Genomic DNA, 26,978 nt, shown 5'->3' on the forward strand with positions numbered 1-26,978 from the left:
TTGCAGCTTATTTGCAGTATTTATTACAGGACTTGTTTCAGAAATTTGACCATTGAAGTTAGAGGAAAGTTGCCTAGGAAAGCAAGCAAACGAGACATCCTGGCCAGAGAAATGACGTCCACTGAAAAATAAGCACAGGCTATATAGGAAGAGATTGCTTGAATACATTTGGGAAATGGGAAGGAAACAGTCTTAGGAATACTAGAGTTTCAAGAGTAGGAAATAAGATACACAACGTGATAGGGGAGGATGGTTTCAAAAGCTTCAACCCAACCAGAAATGAAAGATAAATGCCTCCCAAGCTTGCCTCTTGCAAGCTTGCAATTGTTATTGCTCTTTCATACCAGTGATTCACCTCCCTACTGAGTTTTGCTTCCTTGTCTCATCCAACTTAGTGCTCAGTCACTTCTATTTCTTCACCGTAGACTTTCTCAGATGGTCTCAAATAAACAAATCGTATCTGTACAACAGGGGAAATCTTGTCAATGTCTATAAAATCCCTGAAGAGAGGGTGCAGAGAGGACGGAGCCAGGCTCTGCTCAGCGGTGCCCAGTGCCAGGACAGGAGGCCATGGGCACAGCCGGGCACCCAGGAGGCTCCCTCTGAGCACCAGGCAGCACTTCTGTGCTGGGCGGGTGACGGAGCCCTGGCACAGGCTGCCCAGAGAGGCTGTGGGGTCTCCTCCTTGGGGATCTCCAAAAGCCGCCTGGACGTGGTCCTGGGCAGCCTGCTCTGGGTGTCCCTGCTTGGGGGGCCTCCAGATGGCCTCCACCAAGTGGCCTCCAGATGTCCAACCTCAGCCATCCTGTGATTCTGTGATCTTTCTTCGTGTTACCGTGTGTGTACATATTAATGTCTGATCAACATATATTATATAATAATAATAAACAACTATTTTATTGGCTCATTTGTCTCAACATTTTAATCTTTGACTAAAACCAGCACAAGTTGGATGTTTTCAGCTGTGAAAGAAAGCAAGACAGAGAACAAACTGCTAAAGCAAAAAGCACAGGCTCCATTACCAGCAACACCCTTTCTGGCCTGGCTGTGAGTCTAAAAGCTTTGAACTATTTTAAGAATATTAACACCACAAAAGAGGGAAGTGTTAAGGAAGAATTTGATGCATCTTTTTTAGCCAACAGCAGAAATAGCTTCAGCATTCCTTCTGACAAGATAAATGGACAATCAGCTTTTCTAAGACCAGCCAAGAGAACATTGAGATTGTAATGCAGCTGAGACAAAATGTGACCACTGGAACATGTTTGTTTTTAATGCAGATTACTCCACTCAGTCTTTCCACTGGAAATATGGGCAAGATGCACTTGATGACAATATAGTAAAATGCAAGGTTTTTTTGCTGCACACATTGTATACATCTGTAAAAATAAATAAATAATTAAAAATCAGAGGATTTAATTAACATATTGCCTTCGAAGTATGCTCAGATAGAGAAAAAAAAAACTGCAGGAGGAGAAGGGGAAGACCAAACCACTATGCCCATGCAAGGAACCAGTGGATGGGGCCCTAAGATGCGAAGCAAAGTGCTGTACCTGAGATGGAATAACCACTGCGGCAGTGCACGCCGGGGACTCACCGAAAGAGGACTCTGGAGGCCCTGGTGTACTGTATCATGGCCAAGAAGAGCAGGGCTGCTCTGTGAGGGCAGCTCACCAGGGCAGTGCCCTCAGGATTTGGGCAGGACTGGGCTGGTGATGCTGTTGTTGACAGTCCAAGCACAAGGTGAGATAGCCAGGCAGGTCCAGGGTTCTGCCAGAAAGTCTAGTCAGGAACAGCAGGATACAGAGACAAGGTCCATGCAGGAGAAGGGGCCAGAGACAAGGCTACATATTGCACAGGTCCACCTAGGAAGGCCAATTAATGAACAAAGATGGGAGACAGCACTGGGCACAGGTAAACCTGCAGCATTGCACATGCTAAAGTCTCTGGTGAGGCTGTCAGGGCAACCAGTCGTGCAATCTGCTTGGCCCTGGCAGAAACCAAGCTAAAACATAAAGCAAGCAGCACACCACAGCAGTGAGTAAGGCTACCTCCGTAAAGACACAATAGGTTATTTTTACAGGCATGAAGCCAGTAGATCAACAGACTTATTAGTCCTCTTCACTCAGTGCTTGTTAGCTCATGTTGAAAAACTACCTCCCACGTTGTCCCCCCAGTGCAAAAAAGATGTTGACAAATTGCAGAGTGCAGCTGAGAGCAACCAAGATGGCGAGGGGCTGGGAGCATGCGCCCTGTGAGGAGAGGCTGAGAGAACCACATTCAGTCAGAAGTCCTGCAGGGGAACCCAAGAGCTTCCTTCTAGTACCTGAGATTATCATGAAGATGGAGCAAAACTCCTTACTGAGGTGCACGGCAGCTGGCTGAAAGGCAATAGTCATACAGGGAGGTTCTGATTTAAGGGGAAAAAGCTTCATTGCAGCAACCATCAAGTACTGGCACAGACTGCCCAGATGGGGCATGCACTCTCCGTTCTTGGAGGTTTTCAAGACCCAGCTGGCCAAGCCCTCAGCAACGTGGTCTGTTGAGCAGAAGCTTGGTGTGGAGACTTTCTGAGTGTTCCCAACCTGAACAATACAATGCTGTTTCTATTGATCCCATGGCTATTTGAGTGTGCTGCTGAACGCATGAATCCACAGGAGAATGGAGGACCTTTAAGCAGGCTGCAGAAGTTGTGGAAGAATCTCATTTTGGATACAAGTTACAAATACTCAACTGAAGTAGTGCCTTACTGAACCCAGAATTCCTTAAAACAGCTTTTCCAGTGATCATTTTTTTTGACATTACTGCTTTGTATGCACATTTCTAGTTCCTTAGCTCATTTTACCATTCTTTAGACTCATTGCATATTGCAGTTTGCCCAATAAACACACTTCAGGACCTAAGTGTGTTGTCACACTCTCACTACCTTTGACCTCCTCCATCTCTGACTGCTGGTTCCATTTTCCTTATACCTCTCTCTCTCCCCTAGTGCAGCCCTGCTGAGCTCCCCACACTCTTCAGCAGTGAAATTAGGATAGAACAGCACCCTGAAATACGTTTAATATTTTACATTTACATTTACAATTACATTACATTCTCGACAAACCACAAAACCAAGCTTTCACATAGTTTGACTGGTATTTCTAATCTTGTTGAGTAGTAAGCATTGCCGTGTCCTCTTGAGCCTTGAAAGCTGCCCTTTCTTGCGGGAAAAATACCGACACCTTTCATTCTTCTATTCAATAAGTCGTATTTCTTCCTGTCATCCTATTTCCTTGATGCATTCTTCTTCCTTCCATTATTATCCTGCATCCCTTGCATGCAAACGCTGGACATTTACACTCATTTCACACTACCAGGTCCCAGTGATACCTTCCAAACCCCAAAATCTTCAGCACAGCGGAGCTGTGAGGACCAGGGCTGCAGACACTGCACTGTGGCCGGAGTGGGGTGGCTAGGGAGGGTCTGTGTGCCGAACAGTGGGTGCTGTTATGTGTCTGGCCCACGAGGGACATACCGCAGGAGCTCCAGTTGGCCCAGTGCACTCAATGCTCAGGGCAGGTCTTCTGATTTAAGCTTATCTGAAGGTATCAAAGCTTGCATGCTCCAGAGTGCAATCTAGGTGCAGTGACAGTATTTCACAAACTGAAGCCCAGGAGGTTCCGGCTCAATATGAGAGGACACTTCTGTACCGTGAGGTGACAGAGCACTGGGACAGGTTGCCCAGCGAGGTTGTGGAGTCTCCTTCTCTGGAGATATTCAAACCCCGCCTGGATGCCATCCTGCGCAACGTGCTGTAGGTGATCCTGCTCGACAGGAGGTTGGCCTGGATGATCTCCAGAGGTCCCTTCCAACCTCGGCCACTTTGTGATTCTGTATTTAATCAAACTCCTACACCAAAGAGAAACACCAGCGTGGGTTCTGGTGGCACACGTGGCTCCCCCTGCTCCTTACATCTACCCACCAAGCACCCCTCCAGCACCCCCCTCAGCCCCACTCTGCTCCCCAACCCACCTCCAACCCCCGAGCCAACTCTGTCCGGACCACCCCCCACCTTTCCCCTCACTTTACAACCTGCCCTAACCGTACAGCGGCGGGGGGCAGCCTCGAACCCGGGTCCCCACACACCACCACCACCAGCAGCGGCAGCAGCGGCGGCGGCGGCTCCTCCCCGGCTCCCCCGCGGGGCCCGCCCCGGAGGCGGGCGCGCAGGGCCGGGCGGTGGGCGGCGGGCGGTGGGCGCTGCGTGCGGCGGGGCCGCTCGGTGCCCGCTGCTGGCGGTGGGGCTGCCCGCGGCCGTCGCGCTGCCTGCGGCGGCGGCTCCGCCGCTCGGGCCGGGCGCCGGGGCCGCGGGCGGGATTGGCTGTGCGGCCGCCTCGACCCACAATGCAGCGCATGGCGCGTCATTGAACGGAGACCATGATGGCGGCGGCGGCGGCGGCAGCGGGGGGGGCCCCCGAGGTGATCGCCCAGCTGGAGAACGCGGCCAAAGTGCTGATGGTGAGGGCGGCGGGGCCCGCGCCTTCCCCCCTTCCCTCCTCCTCTCCCCCTCTCCTTCCCCTCTTCTCCCCTCCTTCCCCCCCGTCCCCTCGACGCCCCCTCGCCCCGCAGCCTCCCCCCGCTTTTCTTTTCCAGAGTTTTCTCTTTGCTGGAGCAACGCGGAGCCCCCCCCCCCGCTCAGGACGAGGATGGTGTCCGGGGGGTCTCCGCGCCCCCGTCCTGGCGGCTCCGCTCAGGGCTGGCCGGGGGGGAAAGCACGTGTAGTGAGGAGCTGGGGGCAAGCGGCCGCCCGCCGAGCATCGCCGGGGGTCCTCGTGAAAGTTTTTGGGCTCCTCTGAGCGGAGAGCAGCGTGCTGGGCAGCGGGGTTGGCAGGGAGGACGTGCAGGTCTTCCAGAAATGCCTAGCTGACACGGCTCCCCGCGAAACTGGAGTGTATCGTACCGAAATGTGGGCCCGACGGAGGGAGAGTTAGCAGGTTGTGGGTACTGAAGGGGTTTGAAGTGAACCAAGCGAGAACTGGGGAGGTTTGTCCTGTATCGACAGCTGGACAGCGTGCAGAGCCCGTGCGGTAAGTGTCTGGCTGGAGCCGGCAGAGCAAAGCTTCAGCCCTGGGTATCCTCATCGAAATACACCTGTGTTCTCCATCTGAAATCAGCCTGGAAAATGTTGAATATCTTTCCAAATGAGAAAGTAAGATACCAACAAGCACTAATCCTTTTAGGAAAAAAAAAACCCACCACCAACAAAACTTTTCAAGGCATGCACACAGTGATACGTTTTAAGCTTTGCTTTGCTTTTGGTTCATGCGTTCCTTTGCAAAACTGAGCTGCACAGGTCGTTAGACAGCCTCATAGTCTCTGCATCTTGTTTTCTTTTAAATAACGCAGTTGCTGTAATTACCCGAAGTGCTTGACTGTGTAGAGGAAATACGTAGCAAGTATTAGTATGACACAGAACTTGGCTGTGGAAGGAAGCCCCGAGTTGGGTAGGTTTTGGTATCAAGCACGTGGAGTGGCATCTCCAGCATTGTGCATCCGTGCTGGGAAACTTAACGCTGCTCGTGGTGGCAGTTTCCCTAGCCTGGCTACCACAGAGAGGAAAATGCCTATTAATGTGGAGATAAAGTAATCGGAAATGTCAATGCAGTGAAAAGATGCCAGCCTTTTACGGCAGCGTTGATGCTTCTGTTGAAGAATAGGTGCTAAACTTGCTGGTTAAACTCTATCAAGTCGGCAAACACGTGGCTGTTAGGATCTTTGCTGATATTTCTACCTTCCTCTCTCCCTCCAGCCACTATCAGTATGAAAAAAGACTTGTTGCAGGCATGAGCTGCTGCTTGTTTGTTTGTTGTTGTTTCTTTTTTTCCTTCAGAGCTGCTCTTGGAAGTCCTGTAGACATCCCTGAACTGGCAAGAGTTAGATCCCTGTTCCTGAGGAGCAGAGAGGTTTCTGGAAGCTGTCTCTGAGGCTAAGGAACCCAATCAGGCTTTATGGCAGGCTGGCTATGAGGGCTGTGGGAACCGCTTACGGTTTCTGCCCTGTGCCTCACGTCCCAAGAACCGCCAGGTTTTTGGGGTGACAGCGGAGAGGAGTTCAGCTAGCCTGGCGTGCGGCTGTACGAAGGTAGATATGGGACCCCCAGCCCTGAAAGGGTCAAACACCCTGTGCCTGTTCTTCAACTGTGGACAAATGAGAGCAAAATCCTGTTGCAGGATCGCACCTGGGCAGTGATAATCTTCATTTAAATTTCCTATACCGTTTGGTAAAATCTTGTAAAAGGTCTGTTTGGAGCTGGGGGCAATGAGTAATTATGTGTGGCAGCTGGGAGGCACGAACTGATCAAACGAACTGATAGGATTAATTATTTATGTAAAAATCCGAGGACCTGGGAGAGGAGGGTGGTGAACCTGGTGCTGGTAATGGAGGTCAGCAGAGGCTGGCGCGTTGAAGTGGAGCTGTACCTGAAAAATGAGCTGTGAATGGTCTGACAGATGGCAGCAGGTTTTAACCGGGCAGCAAGTGGTGGGGGGATTCAGGGAAGCCAGATGGTTTGCTCTCCTTACCTGAGGCAGATGACACTGGCAGTCCATGCAAAATTCAGCTGGGAAGGAGGCATCAAAGGTGGTGCAAAGTTTCTGAGGATGGAGCAGGGAGCGGTGGCAGTTTACGTGGTGTTTGTCTTGTTTTCAAGCTGAAATACAGAACCGTGGGGGAGGAGAATCGACTAGAGGAATTCAGACATGCTAATAATAATAAAAAAAGAATGTTTAATTAACTTTCCTATAGGGTAAGTATGGATCACCTTGAGCTCTCTAAATCTTTGATAAGTATTTTCATAATTCTTTTTTTTTATTGCTCTGGGTTAGTTGAGTTTTCCTTTAGAAAACTACTTTTTATGTGTCAGATATGAGAGAAGTTTATTCTGAGCTCACAAATTGCTGATCTTTATGAATCATGGCATGCAGTGTGTGAAAAATGGAGAGATTTCAATCTGTTCTCTCACCAGGTTTCTCTTACAGCTGTGTAAAAATGCTTGTCCTTTATTACAATAATGCTTTTCAAGGGGCTCTAGGCAGCCCGTGTTCAAAAGGTACGGTTTGGAAAATGGTTGAAATTCAGTATCAGTTAGAGAGTAGTTAGATGAAGTTGAAGTTGTCATTAGCTGCCAAATAGGACTTTGAATGCTGGTCCTTTGGCAGTTTTCTTTGGTGTGTATAAGAGTATTTGCTATACTAAAAAGTACACACTTTTTTTTTTTTCCACTTGATTCCTTTCCAACCTGTGTGCTTAATGTAAGTTTCCCACAATGCCTTGTAGCTTAAACCCAAAATGCCGTGCTGTAGTTCAGTGCCACGGGCTGCTCTGTACCTTTGACCTGTGTGACTCTGGCTCGGTGAAGACTGTGCACACCAGAATCCGTGTGAAATGAAGTGAGTACAATGCTGCTCCATTTCCAAACAGGGTGGCATCCCTGAGCTGTAACGTATGTTTCCTTTCTCTTATGTTGTGTTTAGCTCAGGTGGTAATTAATGCTGAATATAATTAATGTCAGTTGAGCACTGTTTTAATTGCTCTCTTTGTGGATTAGGAGGGCAGGCTGCATTAAGGAAAGAAATGTAAGCTTCATCCCATAGGTGAGAGCATGAAGTTGGAAGTGTGCATAAGAATTTTATTGTTGGCGGTTTATTAAAGCCGATTGACGCTTTTTTAGCATATGATGTTCTGTGTCACCTAAATCTACATTCACAGGCTACAGCTTGTTCCCTGGCCCCCTCCAAAACGGGATGCTCTGTTCCTACCTGCAGCTTCACTTTCTCCCTTGTGACCTGTGCTGAACATATTAATATTGCAAAGAGGACATAAGAATTAAACAAGGGAATGGATTTCTGTCAGGTTAGCAAGATGAATTGATGATCTGTGCAGCCATTTAAGTTGCAAAGCTAGCACAAGGAGGGGGCTGAAATTAGATTGCTGGACGTGTGCAGGGCCAGTGTGCCTCATTAGCACTGATGAGCCGTCAGATTGGCACAATTGTATCACACACCTTCAGTGTAAAATTTATTTGCCAAGTCAGACCGTCTGGGTATTAGAAATGCAAGGCACACGGTGAAAAGATACGAGGTTACAAGTTTCAGAAAGGGAAATTCCAGCTGGATAGGAGGAGAAAACTTCCCTAGTAAGTATGGTTGGTGGAGGCAGTGGAACAGGCTGCCTGGAGAGGCTGTGGAATCTCCCATCTTTGGAGAAATCTAAAACTTTACTGAATGAGACCATGAGCGACCTGATCTAACTTTGAATCAAGTTCTCTTTTTGGCAGCTGTTCGAGCTGAGTGGCATTCAGAGGTTCCTGTCATCCTAAGCTATTCTGTGTGGTATGTTCTGGGTTGCATTAATGGGCAGGTTCAAGAATGTCTGAGTGAAGGCTTTTACAAAATAATTCCCTTATTTACAAGTTTTTAAATGTTCTGTTCTCACTGTGGTCTGTTTTTGGGGGTGATGGTGGAGGGGAATTTCTTTTTTCTTGGGGTATTTCTTAGTTTGTGATACGTCTTGCCCATCCGAGGTTAAAGTTGGGTAGTCTAACTGTGGTGAAATGAACTTGTCTTTCAGATGTTTCAATAAGCTTGTAGAGTAACAGCATAAGGGAGCACATTAGTATTCTTAAAACCTAAGAACAAATTGTTTGTATCATCTACCCTGACAATTTGTATGGGATTTTCTTTGGACCTGTCTTCCTTGGAGTTTGGACCATGGCAATCCTCCATTTTCTAAGTTCAGTTTCTCGTTGCGGCCTGTCTTCTTTGTGGGGCAGTTCTTCAGGTCGTGATGCTTGAATAATGGTAAGGATGAAAGGAAGAGATGTACTAGCTCTCATTTTCTTATGGCAGGTTACCTGTTGGAAGAAATCCAGGCAAATGAATCACTTCAATGCTGAGACTTGTTGAAGTCTTCCAGGTCATCACCTAACAAAACAAGCTGGACGTGTGCCATAATATTATGGCTGGATTAGACTAAACATCTGCCTAGCTCAGTTCTGTTTCCAGCAGTGGTTTCTAGCTGCTGGCTTAGAAGAAGGGCCTCAAAAAATAGAGATAATCTTTTCGCTGGTATGTGCTTTACCATATTTGAATTAGTATTTTGAAGAGCTCCAGGTAGCGTTGTTGCTTAATGATTATTGATGAAATTTTCTTCCCCTCATATCTAGTTGTTTCTGGAATAAATGTATATGTTTGCTTTTCTTAGTTTTTTATATTATATTTGTTTAGTAGTAATGAGTTGAACAGGAGTTTTTTTGGGGAAAGAACAAAAGAAAACATTCTGTTACTTGAGAGAAGCCTGCTGTTTGATCGTTTCATTCATTATTGAATTATGAGAAATAGCAAGTCATCGTGCTGGGTTTTCTTCTACTGTACACTTTGATTTTTATAGCTGCCTGTCATACCGCACCCTCTTGTCATCTTTTATACCTGGTCAGCTTTTCAAATAGGAGATGTCCCGTACAGCTGATCATCCCTGTATTCCTCTGCAGAGTTTTTGAGATGGACCAACCAGAACTGCATTCTTTTGTGATGTGGGAACATGAGGAGTTTAGATGGCTGTAAATTTTTGGTATGCTTCTGTATTCCTTTCCTAGCAGTACTTAACGTTATGCTTTTCTATGTTACTTCAGAGCATCAAGGTGATGTTCTCAGAGGACTATGCTCGAGCAGTCCAGATCTTTTTCTGGAGTGGTACTCAGTAATGCAAGAGTCCCTCATTGTGTATGTATAGTTGTTCCGCCTTTTGCTTAAGAACTGGTATGGTTGGTGTGTTTTACAGGCACGCAGTTCAGGTTACAGTTTGGGAATAAGTACACGCAGTGCACGGCATGCTAATGAAACTTTCACCTGGGAGCTGGGAGCAAGCATGCACAGCGTGTACCCAAAGCAGACGGTGCCGAGGGTGAGGAGGTGACAACAGGAATGTGAAGATTGCTGCAGCTTCTGATATCTTTAAAAAGCAAACGTAGCATCTAGCAAAACGGGACTCTTGACACGTAGGGTTTGTTTTTTTCTGATTGTTTCACAGAGGGAATATTCATCTTTTCAACCAGCGTTGTTTCTCACTCGTTGCACGTGTCATTGTTGCCTTAGCATGTTTCTATACTTTATTCTGAGTTCTTAATGAAAATACCGTGTGTCTGCTTCTAGAATCGTCCGTCGGGGAGCTTCATTAGTTGATAACTCCATCTGGATAATTCTTCTTCCGGCACTACCTACTGTTTTCTTCCCTTTAACCTGCTTCCTAAGAGCCTTACTGTTGGTACGATAATCTGTGTTCATTAGTTAATTAATGGCTTTCCATATGGAGGGGTGGAAGAAGTTCTCCTGATTATTAAGTTGAGCTGGTGCTGTCACAAGCAGCCAAGTGATACACTCCTTTCTGTGAATTTCTGGCATTGTTTTGGTACTAAAAAGTCTGTCTAGATCAGGTATACCTAGGAGCGTTTCTTCCACTTCTGTGTCCTGGCTTGGTGTAAGGTTGGGATTTGGGATTAAGATGGTCACGTCTTCCATTTTACCAAGGGCAAATGTATTCCTTGTATGTATGTTTCCTGCTTTCTGGGCTTCCTTGGTTTCCCCAGAACAAAAGGAAGTGGAACAGATAACCTGGGCTGGGGCAGTGACCGTGATATAGGGAAAGCAGTAAAATTTGGAGCAATTCTGGTGCCTAGTGGGGTGTGTGAGTGACATAAAAACACACGTGCTGGGAGATGTTTGGAAGGGAGGCTGTCATATCTGAGCAGGAGACATTGATACAGTCAACCTTCAGGTCTTTTTCCATTCCTTTAAAGTCTGTATAAACCACCCTGGTGAGCGTGGAGTAGTTGTTGGGAGTGTAAGAAATGGGGGAAGGCTGGCAGGAGGATACATTTAAAATAGCCTTCTTTCCCATCCCCACCTCCCAAAAAGGAACCCCCCAAATCTTCCCGTCTCTGAGGCTTAGCGGTGAGTGGTGGTTGTTCAGTGCTGCCCTTGGCTCTGCCCAGACGCTGAGCTGTAGTATGCCAGTCTGGGTGGCTGGGTTGGGAAGTGGATGCAGGGAGAAAAAAAAAAATTAACTGAAATTATTTTCACTGTGTTGCATTTTGAACAATTGTACTACCTTGACTGAGATGAAAAAGGATGTCTGTGCTCCCAAAAGAAACTTTGGTCAAATTGTGCTGTTAATCCACTTAGGAAGTAGCAGATATACTTCTCTTTTACCTTCAGATCAGGACTGATTTCATTTTATTCTTTTTTTTTAATGGAAAATACATTTAAAGTTATTTGGCTTAATATAGGAGCTATGAATGAAAATTTATTGTTCATGTTACTCTATAACAGAGAAGCTTTTTAGTGGTGCCTACTGGCTTCAACATTTGCAGAACTGTGAAAGTGAACGTGCAGAAAGGCTAGGGATGTATCCTGGTTTGTGTTGAAGCTACGACGTTCAGTATTTATCCTCCTGCAGTCCAGCTGTTTCGTGCAGCTGTGCAAAACGGTAGAGACACAACTTGTGGTGTTGAAAACACACCTTATCACAAGGACTTTTGTAATTTATTTGCGACTGTGGAATCAGTGAAGTGCATTATGGTGTTTTGCCATGGAATCTGTCAGTTCTTGACAGGGGTCCCTGGGATTTCAAAGGGCTTGGCCAAGGTGAAGAACATCTGCAGCCCTGGGCTTGTAAGTGTGATGCAGGTGTTGGCTGTGTTTTCAGAGAAACCTAAACCAGTCTAACAGCAAATGGCTGAGGAAAACCATTACTCGTCTTTTTGCTGGCTTGGTTATCTGCTACTTCAGTGAGCTGGACTGGCTTACAGAAGGACCTGCCAGTTGCCAAAGCTAGCACGAGATAATATTAATAATGTGTGACTAGGGGTGGAGAGGAGGTAACGTGGCTGGAAAGAGAGGAAGAAGGTCTCCAGCGCTGCATTCCCTCTCCTGGCACTGCAGCCTGGAAGCTCTGCAAAGGCAGCACCTCTTCACTCCTGGTAATGTAGACCAGGATCCTGTCTGCACGATCCATCTAATGAAGGGGAAGGATAATACTGGCATCCTTCATAGATGGGTTTCCGTATCTGTTAATGGGAAGAGATACAGAAAAATTGCATGGAATTTGTATTTCATGTACTTCACTGAAGTATTTTCTTTCTCTGGTAAGCGGGTTGTTAATGTTTGGGCTGTTGATGTTTTGGGGGCTTGTTGTAGTATGGCATTAGGGCTATATTAGCATGGGTGGTATATTCCTGTTCAGAAATGGGTAGCTGGGTAGCTTTTAAAACAACAAGGGGTGGTTGAGGCACGTTCACTATTTTTTTCAGGCTGCTTTGGAAGGAGCTTGAACTTGGCTATTTCACATCCCAAGTAAATAAGCCATCTGATGGGATTTTCCAGGTAAAGGAGGGCAGAGGCAACTTGCGGAATTCACAAAGCAGGTTGCAGCATTGGTAATGCAGAGTCTGAGGATCCAGCGGTTGGGGGTACTCCTGAGGCTGGTGCACAGAGATCAGTGGTTCAAGCAGATGACAACCAACACAAAAAATACCGTTATACCATGCTTTTATAAGAATAATATTCCAACTATTGTTGATTGTGGCATTAACGATTATATACAAACAGTATCAAAGCTAGCACAACAGCGGAAACAGTTGTACAGGCACAAACCACATTGGCTCTGCCACGCACTCGTTGACCCGTTACTGCAGAAATGCCACTTTTTTGTCATGTGGCAACACAAAAAAAGTTGCCCTGCCACGCAGCCAGGCTGGGGACAGGGGGAAGCTGCCCGTGTTGGTGATGTGGGGACAAATGTCATCAGTTGGGGGTCCTCTCTGGACCCTTCTTGTGTCAGATGCTGGCTTGATACTAGATGCCTTAAAGCTGCATTTGTGTGTTTAAGCTGTGACTGAAAAGCCTTACGTTTTAAAATTGACGCTGATTTTTATGTACACAGAGCTTTTGACACTTTCTGCACTGATCGTACATTTTTCCCCCCCCTTTAAGGTCTTAACTATTCTTTGTCATCTCTTCAGCCACTGACATATACTATTTGCTTTGCTAATAACGTTGGCTTTTAGTTGCTGTTATTTGACTACTGCTCTATCAACCACACTTTTTTGGTAGCTTCCGAGATGGCTAAAGTCTTGTATTGTCATAGAAAAAATGTATTAAGAAGTTAGGAAAACATACACGTGCCTCTTTTTCTGATGAAGAAAACATCAATAGTGCTTTCCTTACCTCTCACAACAACAAAGCCCAACCCCAAAAAACAAACATGCTTCTTCCTGAGGATTTAGGGAGGTTTAGCTGCAAAGCTGTTACTTTGTGAGGTTGTCTTAAGTGCTATTAAGACCAGATGTTGGGTAGCTTCAGGATAATGAATTGTTTAGTGGGGAATATATAAATATTACATTCTAATAATAAAGAGAAACGATAGTATTTTTTCTGGAGCTAGTCTCATGTTCATATTACAATAATATTCTCCTTAAGAGCAATAAGGATAAAATATGTAATGACAACTACGTTTTCTTCGCAATCATTTTTCAGTAAATATGTGGAGTCCTGCGACTGTTCAAAGCTCGAAATTTAGCTGAATTACTCAGGCTTCTTGGAATGAACTCAGGCACTTAACTTTAAGGGAATCTTTAAAGTTGCCTCTTCTGAACAAAACAAAATCCCAGAATCTGTGCATGTGAAAAAGTATATTCTTCATAAAAGAAGTGTTTTTTAGAAAATCTCAAGATACGTACTGTGTGACTGCCTGTCCGTATGTTTGGTGGAGCTTGAATACAGAGATGTAACGACACTGGTAACACATGGTTCAAGCTGTATCTGTAAGAGCAGAAAAAATTAGTTTAAAAAAATAAATGCGATCCCATCTTCTAAATTATGTACAGTAATAGATATTTTTCTTGCTATTTCCTAGTAGTGGAAGAAATGTTAAGGAGCTTTTTTTTTTTTTTGAAGTGTCTAGGGGAAGCCCAGATTTTTTCCTGCTTTGGAGTGACAGAAATTGGTTGCTTTACAAAATCCTCTGTAGTTTCACCATTTCTCTGTGCTTCCTTACCCTCCGGGCTGGCTCCGGTGGTGAGCTTCCTCCTTGGGCCTATATTCTGCTGCCTTTTTTTTTTTTTTTTTTGGCTAAACCCTGATTTCATGTTTCTGTAGTTACATTTCTGATTCAGGTATTGTGTATTTTACCTGTGTCTGTTTGTAAGCTTCCGTTAATAACAGTTTAAAAGCTTTTAGTAAAGCCAAGTAAAAACACGTGGTATTTCAGGCCGTGCCATTTGGAAAATACACTAAGCCAGAGGAGTTTTCCTTGTCAAATTTGGAGGTACTTTGAAAACTCAAAATTTTTCGTCTCACTTTTAATTAACTCCTTCAAAATAACTGTGCCGGAATGAAATGGTTTTGAAATTTCAGCAAGGTTGCTGGAGGAGGAAGTGCTAAAACCTGAGGTTTGGAGCTGGGCAGCTGGCGGACGTGTGGGCCTGCCTTTCCTCATTAGTGGTGGGAGGAAACGCTTCTGATGAGAGGCAGAGCCTCAACTTTAAGACGCAAAAAATGCGTCATTGTCTCGGTTTCTTTCACAGAATGACGACTTCCCACCGGGTGTGGGCAGTGGTGTGTTTTAGCACTGTGGGTGCCCCAGCCCGGGCCTGCTGCTCCTCCTGCCATGAGGCCTCCAGCCTGCGCCTCGCCGCCCTTGCCCAGAGCAGTGGCCTCGTGGCTGGACAGGTCTGTCAGTGTTTGACCTGGCTTCAGCAGGGTTTACTGCAACGCCAATACCTGTGTGCTGTCCTCTCTGATTGCTTTTCGACCTGTTTTCTTTGTTTTTCCATTTGGAGAATCTAGTCAGAAATTAGCATGAGGTAGATAGAATTGAGTATTGTGTTTGTCCTTAAGTTTTAATGCATGAGCCGTGAAGGCACCGTGAGTGGCTTTTGCAGATGATGCTGCAGAGATATGACTGCTATTCTGGTCCCTATCAAGTTTTTGTGAACTTGTCTTCTTAGCCCTAGGGCAGTGGCTCTTACCTCTGTGATGCCGTGCTCCATCTGCAGGTGCTTACTGTAGAAGGCTACGTGAGTAAAAATAATGCTACCCTTGCAAAATGGGTGGTTATAGCTGTAGTTTCAGCAAATATGATTGGAAATTGGGCAAAGGAAAAAAATAGATACCACAAAACACTTTTTCAGATAGGGATAATAAGATTAAAGTTTCTCTTGTGGTAGGAGGGCAGGTGCTTGATATTATTTGATGTACAGTGAGCCTAATAAAAAGGCTGTACATCATCTACATCTCAACTTTTGGGCTTTGGGGAATGAATAGGGCCATTGCCAGCATTATTATGATGTGGTGTATAGTAGAGGAGGGGTCGCAACAGTGGTTCTTGACTTAAAACTTTGTTTTGAAATACAGTGTTACAGTCCTGACTCTGGTAGTAAGCCATACCTATACTGTCTCAGAGGTACAGTAATGGGCAATTAAGAGGTGAGCTACTTGAATCTTATCATCAAGGTGCAGCTATGATTTTAGGGGCTGTGGATGTATCAGCTTCCTATCCTGGTTGTCAGCTAATCTAATCCTGCTGGAGAATGACCTGCCATGGGGATAGGGGATGGTGAGATTCTTCTCCTTCCCACCCTGTAGGATAACAGACACAAGGCCTTAAGTTGGGACCCATTTATCTTTCATGCCTCCCTGCAGGAGAAACAGAGAAGTACCTGTAGTTGGTAGGAGCTGAGGGAAAAGCTGGGTCCATTGCCATCAACCCTTCTCTTCCCCATGCTGCCAGATGCAGAGGCAAAGTTCTCTCCAGCTCCAGGGGACAGGGTTCCTGTCCTACTGCAGTATGACGTTTCATTCCTGATGTAGTCAAAGCTAACTGATTCTCCCTGTTAACACGAAATGGTTTAAAGCAATTTGGAACAATGATGTTTTCCTTAACTATTTGGTGTAGTTATGTTTTTATCTTTGTCCTTTTTGAGTTGCACTTACTCTGTGCTGGCAGAACTTTCTCAGGTCTGCAGGGATTGACATCTTGTTGCTTTGAAGAGTCTTGCTGACTTCAGGAACTCTGTGTGGATTTATCCATCAGCATCCACCAGACATTTTAGAGATTACTTTGCTAAACAGAACTGCCTGCCAGACCTTGCTTGTGCTTTGAAACTTTAGAACAGTGAATGTGGAGATTAGGAAATAAGGCTTTATTTAAGAATGAGCTGTGACCTTGTGTCAGCATTCATCCTGCGGCTGCTCGAGCCAGACTACCATAAGTTAGGTGTATATTGTAGGACATTTCTCAGCTTTATCTGTTATCAGTGTGCTTAAACCAATGTTGTAACTGCAGTTATGGAGGAAACAGTAACATACGTGTAAAGGGCACAGTTTTTTGAATCTTATTTCTTCACTGTTTTGTCATGCTGTATCCAGGCTTTCACTGATTAAATTTAGTGAAGTTAAGACTTCTCTGAAGTTAAGAAGAAAAGTCTGTTAAAGTTTACACTGAATTTTCTTGGAATGAAATTCAAACATTTTCTTGTCCTAGGGATTATAAAGAAAGCATTTAGATTTAAAAAGAAAACTAGATCTTGATTGAAGTGTAAGATCTGTTCTAACTCTGTGCGTGCTGCTATTGTGATAACTTTATATGGGGCCGTGTGAGTTTGGTCCGACACTGACAAGTTTCAAATAATAACTCTTGGGATGTACAGAACTTTCCCATGCAGAATTTGATCATTCTTTGAAATTCTGTGGGAGCAATCCTCCACAGGGTAGATGGAGTCTGAGCTGATCCTGTTCACCTAACCTACTTAGAGTAGGTTCATGCGAGCTAACATACTGTTAGTTTAGTTGAATTTGTGAATTTTCTTGTTGAGTAGTGTGCACAATAGCCAGGAAGGAGAAAGTGCCCAATAATACTGTGAGGAGACTGACAGCAGCCAGCGATGATAGCGGATGAACAACGCATATGGATATTTAGACCAGCTGCAGGCATCCATTTGTCAACATCCTACCACATCTACTTGAGGGCTATACCTTCATCAGCTTGTATTCTTTCCTCTTGGTTCTCTGTGGTTGTGCCTCTTCTAACAAAGACACTGCTCTACCTTCCTCCCTTCAGCCTTCCAAGTCCTACTCACTCATCTTCGAGCAGCAGGTCTTGGGTACCTGTTTTGATGCTGAAAAACAGGCATGGACAGTGGAAGCTGTGTCCTTATGAGGACAGTTGCCTCTGCAGGCTGGTTACTACAAATAACATACGTGTAGTGTGTTGTGCAGGTAAATGAATGCTTATTTCAGTGGAGAGCATGTAATAACATACATTTGAGGGTCAAATTGTTACTGGAGGAGTAATATCTCTAGTTTTCATTGCTTATCTTGGAGAGGAAGTTTCATCTCAGCAGACATTTTGATACTGATGGCAGTGATTTACTTTGGCTCTCCCTTCAATTAATGGGTATAGTGTGTTATATAAGACTGTTTCAAAACTGAGAATAGATCTTATCACAAACCACAATTTATCTTCTGGTTTGCTTGCAAAAGATTGTATTAAGTACTTAAGCTCCAAAATACAAAACAAAATGATAGGAAATAAAAATAATCCTATTGTTAAGTTTGCATGAAAGCAAGATGTGAGTGAGCAGATGTGTAGGAGGTAATTCCTTGAGCAGTCACGCATTGTTCCAAATATAAACTGAGAAATACTGGGCACTCTGGGTTTTAAATAATTCATCGGATAATGAATTTGGGGAAATATTTTTTTTTTTAATCAAACTAAGTTTTTATTCAGAAAAGTTTTAAATCTCGCTATGTTGTCTTTATTGCAGGTCTGGCCAGAAACTATCTATTTCATCTTTCTTACCAATCTTAGGTATCTTTTAATTTGAAAAATGAGTTCGTGTTGAAATTTCAATGATTACCCCAGGAAGCAAGTGCAAAAGAAGGAATTGGAACATAGTTTAAGTTGTTTATTATGCTAGCTAGGTTTTCTGTAGTAACTTAGCTATTACTCAGGGCTCTCACTTTCATGTAATGCCAGATCTGAAGGTGGGCAGCAAAAGAAGCTATCAATGCTGGTTGTCTAAACTGCATTCTGGCCTGGTGCCTGAGGGAAGAACATCTCATCCACTTGGGAATCAGTTGCTGAATGCTGAAGAGCAACCTTGCATAGCCTGAATCATTGTCTGGTGGGGTCTGTTTCACGAGTGGATGTGATATTCCCGCGCGGTTAGGTGTCAGTGTCCCCTAGAAACACAGGGTGAAAGGCTGTGAAGAAGAGTGCTGCCACCCGTCCAGCTGTCTGGGTCTGGCTCCTGTATTTGAGCTCTCTGATTCCATGTTTTCCTAAGGCAAATGATGGTTATTGAATATGCTGTGTTTTTTTTTTTTTTTTCTTACAGCCTATGTAAAACACAAGAAAAGGGTTACTAGCAAAACAGGGATGGAGTTTTGTGGCTTGACTCCACAGAAGGTAGTGTAACGCAGTCTTGGGGCATGTTGCTGTCCTTGACTTCAGTAGAGTTAAACTTGGAATCTCCTTATTCTGGGAATCCCATTCTTCTGTATAATTTACTCGCTTATGTAGAAGGATTGCACTGGTAAGTAATTCTCTAAGGGTTTTTGTCTGTTTTAAGACAGAAGTCTTTCTTTTGGGAGGTTTTGAGCATTTTAGAAGTGCATTGTAAAACTTCATGACTTAGGTCTGGCTCCACTATAATGATCGTTTACATGGGTGGAGTAATATATTTAGCTTTTCTTAATACAGTAAGTGCGCTAGTTAAAAATACTGCTTGCCCTTGTGTTTGATTTTCCTCTTTCTCCTATTTTTGCCCATACTCGCAACTACGTTATCACTATCACATGGTGTTCCCCTGCACATGCTTCTCGGGTTTACTCATGATCTTTTTACTTTGCATATGCCTCACTGTTGCTTGGCTTCCTTGCCTGCCTGACGTGTTGGCGAGCCATCTGGGCTCCCTTCCCTCCCTGCTTCTCGAAGCACGTCTTGCCTAGTGGTGGCTGTCAGCGAGGTCCAGACCCAGTGGTGACACTGCTGTCTGTGGTGCCTTTTGCTTGTCCTCGTGTATCGGCACAGATTCCGTTTTTTGTCTTTTTGAGGCTTCCAGACTCCCTGTAGCAGAGTCTAGACACCATTTTTGAGGAACAGCTAACATGTTTAATTGGTTTTTCATCAGCTGATAGTGGCCCACAGACTGCAGTTAGGGAACAGTTTTATTTTCCCTCTTGACTACAGAGAAGGCAAGATTCTCCTACGTATCTAGGGAAGCTCACTTTGGGAAGTTTGGGGTGAGTTTTATGAAGTCACGCTTTCAGTAGAAATCTCGAGGTTTTTTTTATTTCTACCCTTGTTGAGTTTGTGATGTACTTTACTTGCAGACATAAACATTGCCTTTGGCAAGACAGATTCTTCTTGGCTTTAATAGTAGCAGGTACAAGCAATTTGATCTGTTCTAAATCCAAGAAAATTCTCTCAGTAGGCATATTTGCCTTTTCATAATGCTACTAGTGTTTAGGCTGTGCTGTTCACAGGAGACATTTCTTGTAGGTGGGAATACTGTGGGTGTCAGCTTAAAACACTCCAGTGCACTTTTTCTGTGTTCTCTTAAAAAGCAGCAGAGTCTGGAGGAGTACATGATTGTTCTTTAAGCCATGCTAATTTGCCGATTTCCCTCTGGGTAATTGCAGAAGGATGCTCAATTTGGCTGTATCCTGTGCTGTCGTGCCACAGCAGAAGTCTGTGAAAAAGCAGAATTTGTCTCTAGCAAACTTTTCTGTCTGCAAGGAATAAATGTTGTTCATCTGATTCTTAATTATGTTTATATGAGATTGTGGGTGGTGGTGGTTTTTTTTTGCTTTTTAGCAAGAGTATAATGCAGAGATAAGCGTAAACTGGTTAACTCAATAATACTTGAATGAAAAGCTCTTCAGTTACTGATTTTTAATGATAACATTGTCACTTGAATGTTAGACATTTTTAATTGTAAGATACTGTCCCTGTCCAGAAGTAATAGACTCTGACACCTAAAACCTTCAAGAAAACAATGTCACTTATAAATGTGATATTTTGTATAGTAGATGTTCAAAATGAAACTGCCCGCCTATAATAGGCGGGCTGGGAGATTTGATACTTTCTTTTTAAAGCAAAGACTGTTTTCAAAAGTGGAAGGGGCTGAAAAAGCAGATACAACTTCAAATGGCTTACAAAGATTGCGTCTGACATTTGAAACCCATTCACTATCATTCTCATGTCTTCATCGCCTTCATTGCTTGGCACTTTCTGTCAATGACAACTTCAGTTATATTTTTTAAAAGGTATGTTATTGAGGTAGGAAACGCTTGTACTGAGCATGTGGATCGGAATACATATGTGTAACTTTACATCCTCTATCTGCATCTAACTACTACTTCTATTTAAAACAAAACAAAACCCCCAAACATTTATTTTTACCCCCTTTTTTCCCACATGTACCTTCACCAGGTGTTTCCTAGTCATGTTTGTTTTCCAAATGACGTTTGATCTAACCCTTTCACATAGCTTTTACTGTCCTATTTTGAGTGTACTGTGAATTAATACTTTATTTTTAATATTTGTTTGCATTAATCACTTTCTGCCTAGGTAGCGTATGCTAAATTTGTAGCCCTTTTATTCCTTCCCAATTGTGCTGCCCTTTTTCACGGCATCGGTGAATAATATGTCATTTAAATTTATGGTGTACCATCAAAGGAAGAGCAGGAAAAAAAATATAATTAAAGTTACGTAACACAGATTTCTAAGGAAGAAACAAAGACAGGGATTATTTGGTGACGAAAAAGTAAGTGGCAATATACAAAATTACGGAATTAAGTGGTGCTGCTGTGTCAGGTGCTCTTCTTTATACTCACATAGTACAAGATGAAGGGATGAAGGAATGGGAAATCTGGCTAAAAGCCTACCAGTGCTGTCTGTATTCTTGAGGATCCAAGTGCACTTTGGAACAATTCAGTATGATTAATTTGTTCTGTTCCTGGCTCCTGCGTTTTTCACATCAGCAGGTTGCTAATGCTAAGGTTGCCAGAAGTAGAGCTTTGTTATGAGCAGTGCTGGGGCTCCCCTTATTTTGTTGGTAGGGGGAGAGGTGCTGAAGCTCTGTCCACAGTGGGGTTTCTCATAATGTGCTCACACAGGTAAGAAAGTGTGAGAGAGGGGATTTAAGGGGGTATGCTGAACTGGAGCTCATTGGGATGGAACCTCTGTTTCTGGCAGAAACCTGAATCCAACTTCATTTTTTATCCAGTTCCACACTGGAATGAAAAGGCAATTGCACGGAAGTTGTGTTTAGTTCCTTGTGAAGCATCTGCTCTAATAGAGCACAGCGTTTTGATGGAGGAGTTGGTTAGGATTCAGGAAATCACGGAAGGAAAAACCTGACTTGGGATTAGCTTCACGGCGGCAGTTCCTGACCTTCCAAAGCATTTCTCCTTGCATGTAAAATGGGATAGGGTATTTCCTGAAAAGCGTGATGATTTTATTGATTTTTACGTACAGAAAGTGCAAGATCAATTGAAGGTTGGCATGTCTGTTAAAGGAAACTATTAAGAGTCTAATGAAGCATATATTTTATAAGGAGCTAATTTCTCTCTTAACCACTGAAGATCACTGCCTAACTTTTGGGCTTGGTTGTTTGAAATGCAAATGGAGGGACTTGTTCCTGTCAGAACTGATCTTTATATACAGAAAGAGCTATAGTCATTCCCTGTGTGTTTAATGAAATTTGAAGCATACTTAACACTACACCAGAAAAATGTGTGTACCTATGATCTGTGCCAACACATTCCTTCAAATTGCATCAGTCTGTATCCCAAAATATTAGAAAGATGCTGAGGATTCAACCATACGTTTAACATAACATGGGGAATATCAGTCTCCATCTCCTTCCTTTTTTTTTTTTTGACTCTGAGTCAAAAAAGGAGTTTTCTACTTTTGACTCTGTTTTCTCCCGAAGTTAGTGTTTCTGCTTTCCTCAGAAGGACTTTTTTCACTGTCCCATTTACTGCTGGTGACTTGAGGAGAGTCATTGCTGTTATCTGTGGTGTCTCAGAGGAGTTGCAAAGAGAAAGCAAAGACCGCATCTTTCCTGTGCTTCTTCATTGAGCAGAAAAAAATGGCAGGCAAGATTTTTCACAACTGCAGAAAAAGTATGGGATTTCCCTGAACACGTGCAGGATTTGTGTCTTCTAACATGCTTACTGGCTTTGTTGCAATTTTTGTTTTTGTTGCATACTTAAATAGAACTGGTCACATTATTTTCTTTCTTACTAGCTGTCCAGGCTTGCAGATAAGTGTAGCAGCCTTGAAGGTGTTTGTCTGCCAGACTAGTGTTGCCTTTTTTCAGCCTTTCTTTCCTTCTTGTGTGGATAACGGTCACTGGAGTCCGTGGTCCTGCTGGAGTTGATCAGCAAACGCTGCTGTTGCTGTTCCTGTTCTGCATCCAGACAGTGCTGGTAGCTGAAAGGAAGTAATTTTATTTGCAATGCTGTGTTACCTAGGAGCTGTCTGCTTATGGGGTGATACCTCATATCTTGCTGTGCTGAAAAACATCCTTGTCCTGGAGAACTTTGTATAGGTAACTTATAAGACAAAATTTGCAAATAGTTGTTAGCAATAATATCAGGTAGTACAGAAAGGGAAATGGTATGACTGGCAGTAGTTTCAGCATGCCAAAGGAACCCGATCGTTACCATTCCAATTCTTAATTCCCTCTAAGCTTGATTGTCTCCTTCAAACTCTTCTCTGCAATTTGAAATAAGATCATGAACGTGTAGGTATTCTGGGAGATCTTCCAAGCACAGCAGGTAGGCTGGGGTATGTTTCCAACACTGTTGTGTCAGGCTCACTTAAGCCAGTGGTCTTGTAACGTGAAATTTGTGCACAGAATATGCATGTGCTGGGTTTTTCTTTAAAGCCTTAAATTAGCTGGACTTTAAAGTACTTTCAATTTACCAATAACTGATATTGAGTACTGTGAAGACAGAAGACTGTGAGCTTTAAGCTCCCTCTGGTGGCTGCACTTTATAGTCCAAAGCTTGCCTGTAGCACTTCTCTAATCATGACAGTTTTGAGAGTGTGAGTTCATAATATATAATTATTACTATTTTAATTAATACAGGAATATGATGTGCCTTATGCCTTCCCAAAGTGCCACAGGTCTTCTGTAATCATACTTCAGAAAGCCAGAAGAGTTAAAGTAATGTGAAATAAGAGCTTTTTTCTAGTTACTGTAAGCATAAGGGACTATTTCCCATAAAACAGCTTTAATTATTTCTTTTTTACAGTTGTGCAGCAATTTACTGCTGATCTTCCTAAAAGAGGTCTGTCCTTAAGTATTACAGAACACTGGAAACAGATAAACTTTGCATGAGAAACTCAAACTTTGTTAATGCAAAATTGACAACAAATAGCCCTGATTTGCTTTTCTTGCTCTAAGAATGTGCGTATAAATGACTCCAGATTTTGTCACTTGCACCCAAAGGATTTCTTCTGATGTTGCTGTAATTAGTAAGGTTTCACAAGATTGCAGAGCTGATCTGCAAGATCAGTAGTGCTGAAAGGGCAGTGTCACTTTTTTGGGGTGGGCAGGCTAGGTAATATAAGGGATAGTGCAAGGAGGTGACGGGGCCATGTGGGTGAGAGCAAGAAAGGGAGTGAGACTTCTCCTTTTGGTGGCAGAGGGTTACTAGAAGTAAGTCACTTGTCTTTGGGAAGCTTCATTCTTAGTTCTCATGAAACTTCATTGACCAAAGTTGTGTATTTCTTGAGCCTTCAGAGGATTCCCATGACGTTCAGAGGCCGTAGATTAAATGTACTCTAAATGGTAAATGGTGCTGAAAAAAAGCACCCTATGACACACATCCTGTGCTGTGCTGTCTTACGGTGAACCAGGCTGGAGGACTGATCCAGGTGCAAAAAATAAGCCTGCCTTTGGGATGCTTTTTCATGACCACTTCCTTGGTCTGGCCATCTGTGTGTTTGCACAAATGCTCACCCACACAAAGGGGAGAAGTGGGGGCTGTGTTTTGCATTTGGGTTTATATGCAACAGCACAGACTGAGGTGCGTGTCAGGCTGTGGCTGTGTTTTCATCCCTGGGCTCTTGATAACGTGCTCCAAATACTTACCTAGCGTTCAGCTCAGCAGGGCCTGTGGCACTGAATGTAGTTGGAGCCTGCCCAGAGAAGCACTGCCGCTCTGACTGCAGAAACCACCTCGGATGGGGACAGCTCCTGGTGACGGCTGGATGCGATGTATGCAGCAGAGTTTGGGTTTTATCGTGCAAGCAGCACGTGCCTTAATTATGTGAGGCTTTTCTTTTTTAAGCAGAGCACGGGCTTGTGAAAGTACAGGGCATTTATTCTTCAGTGGGGAAAAAAAAAATGATGTGTAAGAAGGGGCACAGCTGCTCATTAGGATCCACTTAATCAGATGATCAGCAGTCTGCTTTCCTTTGCTTCATTTGGTCAGATTATTGAGAAAATGATTGAGGAGCATCAGTTTTAATCTGTGGATTTACTAGCTCATGTTTGAATCTTCCATTTTCTGTGTTTTGTCAAGGATGAAATAATAAAATCAGATTGAATGTATTTACTGGAAAATATTAATCTTAAATTTAATACCCTGGTCTTTATGCTAAGGTGTTCATGCTTTTATTCCAGGAGCAGCAGGTACAGATCAAAAAATGCAGCTCATGTATGATCCTTGGATTGCCGGGGATAAGACTCAGATGGGGAGTTTAGAAGTTCAGCTAAAGTTCAGTAACGTACTCTAACATCTCAACCTGGCTTTATACTTTTTATGCAAGGCCATGCTCGTAGAGTCATTAAGGTTGGGAAAGACCTACAAAATCATCTGGTCCAACTGTCCCTGAACCGCCAATGTCACCCACTAAACCATGTCCCTGAGCACCACGTCCAACCTTTCCTTGAACACCCCCAGGGACGGTGACTCCACCACTTCCCTGGGCAACCCATCCCAATGTCTGACTGCTCTTTCTGAGAGGAAATGTCTCCTCATTTCCAACCTAAACCTCCCCTGGCATAACTTGAGGCCATTCCCTCTAGTCCTATCACTAGTTATCTGTGAGAAGAGGCTGACCCCCAGCTCCCCACACTTCCCTTTCAGGTAGCTCTGAGGAACAATAAGGTCTTCCCTGAGCCTCCTCTTCTCCAGACTAAACACTCCCAGTTCCCTCAGCTGATCCTCACAAGACTTGTGCTCCAGGCCCTTCACCAGCTTCGTAGCCCTTCTCTGGACATCTCCAAGGCCTCGATGTCCTTTTGTAGTGAGGGGCCCAAAACTGAACACAGCACTCGAGGTGCGGCATCACCAGAGCAGAGTACAGGGGGACGATCATCTCCCTGGTCCTGCTGGCTACACTATTTCTGATACAAGCCAGGATGCTGTTGGCCTTCTTGGCCACCTGGGCTCACTGCCAGCTCATGGTGAGACGAGTATTGACCAACATCCCCAGATTCTTTCCATCAATAGAGCCTTAGTCTTTCTACCTGCGCGTGTTCCTTTCTTAGAGGTGTATCAGTTCAGCTTACACTGCCTTGTGATATCAGTTCCCTGTAAGAGTATTTTTTTGCTATGTACTTGTTGAGATAAATCCCAAATATCCAATGTTGGAGAATACTAATGGCAAAGGGGAAGAACAGCGTGGCTTTGTGAACAGCTGGTGTTGTCTGCAGGGTTGTTCTTACCTCGTGAGCTGGTGGGGGTCTCAGGATTGCTCAGTGTGGCAAGTCTGCTCTGCAGACTGTTAGCACTGTCATCGGTGCTCCATCCCACCTCATGGTAATCCAGGGTCCTGTGTGGTTTCATGCTTTATTTGTAGGTGACTTTCACTTAGAGAAGCAATGTGGAGCTGGCTTCCAGCAGTAGTGGAGAAGCAGGAGTCATCTGGACAGCCAAGGTGCCCGTGATACAAGGCCACTGGGGGACCAGTGCGGCCATCCCCAAATGAGCTGACCTCCAGAATCTGAGCCCTTGCTCCATCTTTAAGATGTCAACTTTAATGTTAAACACTAGAGGGTAGTATGTTACTGCCAATATGTGATTTTAAAGCATATCCATAGTCAAGATTCTTAATCCCTCGACTTTATTAGACATTCAAGTCTTTTTTTAAAAAAAGAAAGAGCTAAAGAAAAAATAGAACTTTGTTTCTGTGACTGTTTGCATGTTGACAACATAACTGATGTGCAATGATATTTTTGGTTTGGGAAAAAAAGGATTGGGTTGACAATCTTCTAAAGCATCATTCAGAACACAAAGTTATTTGCTTTCTGCCTGATGTCTTAATGGTCACACTTATGAGCACACAATGTGAATACACAGTGGTATAGAAGAAGCTGTGACTAAGAAAGAACAGGTAGTTTTACCAAGTGATACTTGCTTTTGATATTTAACAAGGCAAATATTTATAAGTTCATGACATTGCTCATATATTTACAGTTGGGTTGTAGTGTAACTGCTTTTTAGTACTTGAGTAACTCTTCTTTTCTCTTTCAGGCACCACCTTCCATGGTCAATAATGAACAACGCCAACATGCCGAGCACATATTCTTATCGTTTCGGAAATCAAAATCACCATTTGCTGTTTGCAAGCATATTTTGGGTAAGTTTTAATAAATGCAGTTAAGCAATTTCTCTAACTGGAACTATGTTCTTCTACGACTGGGAGTACGGACATTAGTTTTAATTTTGAGGAAGGGTGCTTTCTGTTTGCGTGGCATTTGTTTTTGTTTTTCCCCCCCCAAATTTCATGTTTCGTATATTTGTTTCAGTATAATAGTTATAGAATGACTGTGCTTGGAAGGGATCTCAGGCTGGCTCTATGCTGGAAGCCTGGTCAACATTACATTCAGAACAGATTGTTAGGAGCTTTGTCCAGTT

General features: G+C 43.9%; 1 protein-coding gene and 1 long non-coding RNA gene across 2 annotated transcripts in view; one reads left to right on the top strand and one right to left on the bottom strand.

The window, feature by feature from the left end:
• Positions 1–348: 348 nt before the first annotated feature.
• LOC136789607 (uncharacterized) lies at positions 349–4,225 on the bottom strand. The gene is made up of 3 exons (XR_010828374.1): positions 4,087–4,225; positions 1,595–3,888; positions 349–1,376 (listed from the first exon to the last, which is right to left on the bottom strand). It is a non-coding gene; the product is annotated as an uncharacterized lncRNA (long non-coding RNA).
• Positions 4,226–4,357: 132 nt separating this feature from the next.
• XPO4 (exportin 4) overlaps positions 4,358–26,978 on the top strand; it is an 81,708-nt gene continuing 59,087 nt past the window's right edge. The window contains exons 1-2 of the mRNA XM_066989773.1: positions 4,358–4,497; positions 26,595–26,700. Coding sequence (XP_066845874.1) covers positions 4,417–4,497; positions 26,595–26,700 — 187 coding nt within the window. The 5' untranslated portion in view covers positions 4,358–4,416. The remainder of the gene's footprint in view (positions 4,498–26,594; positions 26,701–26,978) is intronic.

This window comes from Anser cygnoides, chromosome 1, assembly GCF_040182565.1.
Source record: "Anser cygnoides isolate HZ-2024a breed goose chromosome 1, Taihu_goose_T2T_genome, whole genome shotgun sequence".
Taxonomy (NCBI): domain Eukaryota; kingdom Metazoa; phylum Chordata; class Aves; order Anseriformes; family Anatidae; genus Anser; species Anser cygnoides.